Below are 6,000 nucleotides of genomic sequence, written 5' to 3'. Positions count from 1 at the left end.
AACACGAGCTCCAAGATAAGCACCAAGCAAACTGACGTATCTGTTCCCATCCCCACCATGCTCCTTCTGTCTCTGCCTGCCCATCTTATCTCGGGCAACCCGGGGCTGGGTTGTCTGGCATCACCTCCCGTCTTTCCCACTCTCTCACTCTTTTTTTATTTCTTCTTGTCAGATCCCTTGATTGCGTTATCTGGCTCTCGTGGCTCTGTGAGTGTTGAACGAGAGGCTGCCACCAAGTAGTACACGGTGAACGAGCAGTGGCTGTGCTTGGCTGGGCTGTCTGTGGCTTTGTAGGTGGTTGTGGTGGTGGTGGTGGTGGTTGTGCAGTGGAATTGTGCATTTTCTACTGCTCTGAAGGGAGCCCAAAATGCTCTTGCTTGTGCCCCTGGAAGACGGAACGAGGAGGGTCGTGTACCTGAGTCAGGGCTGCCTTTTGAAGCTGGCCACGGGGGAGTCGTTGGCAGGTGGTAACGACACTGTGACTGGTGAGGAGTCTCCCGGTGACTGAAGTTGTGGCACCTTGTTCTTTTTCTTTTTTGTCTGCATATATGTATTGGTGAAACATTGAAGGTAGTAGGTGTAGTTCTTGTGTCACTTTTGAAGTAGTTGGTGTTGATGGTTACCTGTTTATGAGCAGTGCAACTTGGGTCACTGTAGAACGTGATCTTGGAGTGGAGTAGCTATGAAATTACTTGGTAAATGATGGAGTGAAACAGAATGAACCCGTGATCGGCTGTAGCTCTCCGTAAAGATCAGAACGCAGCTTATAGAAGAAAGAACACATTTGCACTATACGTACAAATACATTACAGGAAACAGTCGGATATCCAAGTGCTGTCGATAGTGACACAACGTCGGTGAATGTCCTCGCATTGAGTGGCCGTTTTTAGTGCTTGGATACTGCCCTTCCTGCATGTGACATATCAGGCACGAGGAATCGGTTCATTCATCCCCGCTGTAAGTCAAAGTTGACAGAAGATAAAAAAAGCTCTGCACTTTGCATATCTGTCCGGGTTGGTGACTCTCTTTGTTGCTTTCGACTTGCACTTTGCATGCTGGCTTGACTTTCCTGCGTGCTACTGAGGGCAAAGCAGAGCTTGCACTAAACTGGAACAGACTCCTGCACAACATTATCTAAATGAAAAAGGAAAGAAAAGAGGAGGCGAGACTGGGCGTCTATGCATCTGGTTTTATCTTGCAGCACAGTAGCCCGTGTATTCAACCTTATCCTATCTCGTGCTGGCTGCTCTTGTACTGGCGTACCAGCGTGGCTCTAGAGATTTCGCTCTTTCTTTGGTGTACTTTGTAAGCATTCCTTTTAATTTTGTGGCTGAGGAGCCCTTGCCAAGAGACACAGCCACCGGTTATTTTCCAAACATTAGGGGTTCTTCTTGGAGCAGCTTATACTGTTATTTGCATGTTTGTGTAGCCGGCTCGTTGAGTCCCAGCGTCTCCAGCTTGTCCGTTTTAAAAACAGTTGCATGCCCTTGCCCTGCAACAAAGTTACTTGCCAGGAGTGCGAGCTTACCGGTCTTCTTACTGGGGGCAGAACTTGGCACTTGTTACATTTGGCAGTTACCTTCTTTTTTTTGCTTTTGCTTTTTTTGTAATTTTGTTAAAACCATGGTTCTGGTTGAATTCCTGTGCTGCTGCGAAAAAATTATAAAAGATATTTAGAGCCGTTGAATGAAAAGTAGTCTCTAAATTCATGCTGCCTTATGGTGTGTACTGGGCAAGCAGCTGACAGCTGTGAACTTAACATTGCTATCTGAGCTGCGTGAATTTGGTCAAGGGTGTGTGCCACTTTCAGCACAATAAGAGGAGGTGTATTTTTGAGCAATTGCGTGCACATCTCCTCTCCACACTTGTCTGACAAAAGAAAAAAAGCATGTGGTAGTGTTTCTTTGTAGGCTAATCTTTGGCCGCTTTTCATTGGTTCACTCTTTACATTTATGTCTCAAACTTTTGGCATGTTAGTTCACCCATCTTCATTTCTGCGCAAATGATTGCACAGAACGTTAGCCTACGTTTTTCTCTCAAGAGACACAAGCAGAATTGTGACATTCTGATTGTTATATTTATAGCTGAGAAAATGCTCGTAATTCGGATATTTTCTGTGACACTTGCAAGCCATCAAATGCGAGCACGTACTACTAGCAGATTGCGTTCTTTTTTAAATCGGGGAAAGCAAATAAAATTGGGAGTGGTCCTGCAACTATGGAGGACTGTTGTTCACAATTTATCCTCCTCCTTTTCTTTGGTTGCTCATTCTGCCTGAAGGTGCTATTGTTGTCGTTGTTATTATCCTGAATGTCAGTGGCACATAATAGCCCAATAATTGGGTGGTCAAGAGAAACAGACAAAGACGAGGACTGCTTGGAAGTTGTCACATAAACAAATTTAAGCTGCCGAAAAAGAAAATTTAAGAACTCTTACAAAACACAGAATTTCAGAAAAAGAAAAATAAGAGGAAACAGTTAAGCAAGGTTATCAATTGGTTTCAGTAAGATACTTCCAGACTATGGAGGAAACATTTCTGTGGCCGAACCCAAAAATAGAGGCTGCTAAGGTCTGTATGACAGGGAACAGATAAATCCACACCAAGATAGATAGCAGAGCCTAGTTTGTGATACTCTTTTTCTTATCACAGAGAAATGTCGACAGGAGAGAGATGGTCTCTTATAACTTTTCCTCAGTATGAGCATAATGGGGAGGGAATCAGTGGAAACGTGCGTAAATAAAAACAATGTTAACATACGACAACGCAGCCTCGTTCTGTAAACCTCGTCTTCATGTTTGGAAAAATTTACTGGGCCAGGGATGGAGGAAGTGTCGGTAATCCATAGAATGAGCCGGTACTGAATCCGACAATGTTTATAGCACTCTGTCCAATTCTTTTTCTTTCTAGGTTTTTCCCCACTGCAGTCTTATTGTTCTTCGTTGTTAGACGTAATCTTACTGTATGGCCCTATGTGCTGTTAGTTTATTGTTGTTTGCAAAGCAATGCTTTATTGTAACAAGCTGAATTTGACAAGTTATTGTCACTAGGGGGGTTTTATTGTACGACATACAAAGACCTTGTGTTTGTGGCTCAAGTTAAGCACAGCGACGTGGCTTAGCGGGTAGCACGCTTGGCTGGCATGCATTGAAGACAATCCTGAGGTCAAGTTTGTGATTTCAAGGTCGAGTTCTTTTTTATTTTTTATCTCGTGTGGGTTGATGATATTGCTAATGCTTAACACTGCACTTCAGTTTGAGAGAGAATTTTAAAAGGGCTATCGTTGTGAATTAAAAGGACACAATCTGGTACGTTGTTGCTGCTTTTTGTGCAGGCTTTGCTGTGCTCACTTCTGTTTGGAGCATCTTTGCTCTGTCAAAAATCCAGGGCTGCTATTTTGGTTTTGTTTGCGTGGTGCATAAGTATGAAGCGCTATGCTTTTAGACACTCTGCTAAATGTACAGTAGCCGAGCTGTGTCATTCCTGTTACGCAGGTGACAGTGAAGGCCAAGGTTACTCAGTGCCAACAGCCTTATGGAGACTGGCTGACTGTTCACTTCTTGCACTTAGAACTAGCTTCTCTACGTGCCAAATGATGGGCATCTGTAGCAGCGTGACACATTAGGTAGTTGCTAGCCCATTAGCTGTTTATGTAGAAAAAAGTCTCAGATTCGTTCAATTGGCAGTGGCAAGTGGGTTTTCATATGCACTATGTGATCTTTGAGCAATTAATGAAGGGTCTCTAACGCTTAGGACTGTCTTCTTAACAAAAGTGTTTGGAGACGTGAAATGGGGAAATATGGATTTAAGATCACTGTCTGTGCGTATGTGTGTCCATGTACGTGTGTGTGAGAGAGAGACTTGACAATTCATTGTTTCCAACACAGCCAAGTCATATAATGCCACGTCCAGTTCGGAACTTTTCTTCTACTATGATATTATAAGTTGATGACTGTAGATGGCAACTACATTATGTGTGACAGTGGTTTCATGTAGGGCTTGTATTTTGACGAGTGGTGGTTCAAGTTAGGTATCACCTCTTGTCCTGTCTCTGCTGTTTACTCCTATGATATCAGGGTCTCCAAGGGCCTTTTGAAGTTTTCAGGAGCAAGTTTTTCACCACACTTCTTACTAGTTGCCACAGTGTGCCTTTTGCTGGAAACAAGGCAGCCTGGGAGCACTAATGGCAGTTGCAGTTGACACCATGCTAACCCACTCACACAAACTCCTACAATCACAGAATTGCACCGCAGGTTTGATGAAGTGAGAGCAGTGCAACAAAACAAAGGATCGTTCGTTCTTTCTATTAATTTTTTCCCATTCACATGCAGCGTCGTGCTCATGCAGAAATCTGCCACTTGTGCACTGACGCTTGCTGCTTCTGGTAACTAGACACCACATGCTCGTCAGAGTGGGAGTCCACGTTGAAATTCACGTCGTGAATCCCTGCTTTTTTATGAATATGCAATACTACATGAGCTCTATGTGTGTGAAATGGCTCACATCATGGTGTCAACAGTGTGCTTTATCCGATTATCTCAGGAACATTATCACCATAGGAACAGGATAATCAGTCGCATGCACAATAGCATTATGTGAATGTTTTGGTTTTCAGTTTTGTTTGCATGGGAGTCTGCTGCGAATTGCAACACAACAGGTTTTGCAACCACCATCGTGTTCTTGGGCAATGTTATTGAGTATTTTTTTTTTTTTTCCTTGTCTGATTGCGCAGATTCAAAGCCAGAAGCCATGACGGCTTCAGCGGAGGCAGATGCCGCCAGCCTCGGCTCAGCCGAAGACAGTGGCAAGGGTTCCTCGACCTCCGAGGAAGAGGATGGCACTGTGGCCAAGCCAGGTGCAGCCTCGGGTGAAGCAGCGTCGGAGACTAGCGGCCAGGAGCTGGTCTTCATCCAGGACACTGGGTTCAACGTGCGAATTCAGGCACCAGGCTTAGAGACATTTGACATTCAGGTGAGGGATGCTCGTGTGTGCACTCTGTTTTCCAGCTCTTCACTCTAATGCATGCCTTTAATTTCATTTTTTTTTTTTTTCATGGATCACTGGAAACTCGTTTGATTTTCCTTTTCTTTTTAAACGATAGTTTTAACTAATAGTACATTCAACTGGTCGTTTTCGAGCGCTCTTGCTGTGCAGTTTACATTTGGCTGGCCGAAATCAAGCTCTTGGGACACATTTGCCTGGTTCTTTCAGAGCGCCCCACTCCAGCTCGGAGCACTCGGAGGTGCTCCCACCTTTAACCTGGAAGCTTGATTAAGATCCAACGGAAACCTGATCGCGTGGCTACTCTGATTGCTCTGGGAGCAGCCAGCACGTTCGGCTGGGGCAGGCTGGCTTTTGACCTAATCTGAAGAGTGCTCTGCATTGCTGCGAACAGTCGGAGCGCAGTCAAAACTAGTCAAATGTACCACTAGTGGGACTTTAATATTTGACTTGCAAACATGAATATGCCATGTTTATACAGTTACGTGCTACAAAAAATAGCATTGACATTGTTATAGATTGATCGGTGACTGCTTTTGTAGTTTGCCTTAAAACAGGCCATTATGCTGTCACATATTGTGGTTTTCAGGTCTCCCAACATTTTTGCTGTGCGCATAGCTCAAGCACTTTATATAAACACGCAACAAGCTTGGCCCAGTCACCTTGTGGGGCTTCACAAATGTTTTTCACGAGTAAACAGTTCTACGCCACATATTAGTGTAACATGATGGGAATTTCAAGAACTCTTGCATGCATCAGGTCATTCAGTTATGTCAAGCAATCCAAGCTAAAGTTCATTAAGCCAGTTTGCAGACAATGAAGTATGCAGATGTAACTGAAGGAGGTAGCCTGTAGATTAGTAGCAGAAACCATCACTGGTTAGAGCAGCAGGTAGACGGTACTTTCAAGCATAGCATGTCAAGCTTGTATTGCGGAATTATACAGTGTCCGTAATATGTGCCTTATATTTCGGGGCTCGTAGTGTTCCTTGAAACCCTTGA

The 6,000-nt window shown here is 44.1% G+C and overlaps 1 protein-coding gene across 1 annotated transcript in view; it reads left to right on the top strand.

Moving 5' to 3' along the window:
- The first annotated feature begins 348 nt into the window (after positions 1–348).
- LOC119445613 (clustered mitochondria protein homolog) overlaps positions 349–6,000 on the top strand; it is a 65,091-nt gene continuing 59,439 nt past the window's right edge. The window contains 2 exon segments of the mRNA XM_037709875.2: positions 349–485; positions 4,731–4,969. Coding sequence (XP_037565803.1) covers positions 368–485; positions 4,731–4,969 — 357 coding nt within the window. The 5' untranslated portion in view covers positions 349–367.

The sequence above is a fragment of the Dermacentor silvarum genome, chromosome 3 (assembly GCF_013339745.2).
Source record: "Dermacentor silvarum isolate Dsil-2018 chromosome 3, BIME_Dsil_1.4, whole genome shotgun sequence".
In the NCBI taxonomy this organism is placed as follows: domain Eukaryota; kingdom Metazoa; phylum Arthropoda; class Arachnida; order Ixodida; family Ixodidae; genus Dermacentor; species Dermacentor silvarum.
The sequence above is the reverse complement of the archived record's forward strand: the minus strand, read 5'-3'. Positions and strand labels throughout refer to the sequence as shown.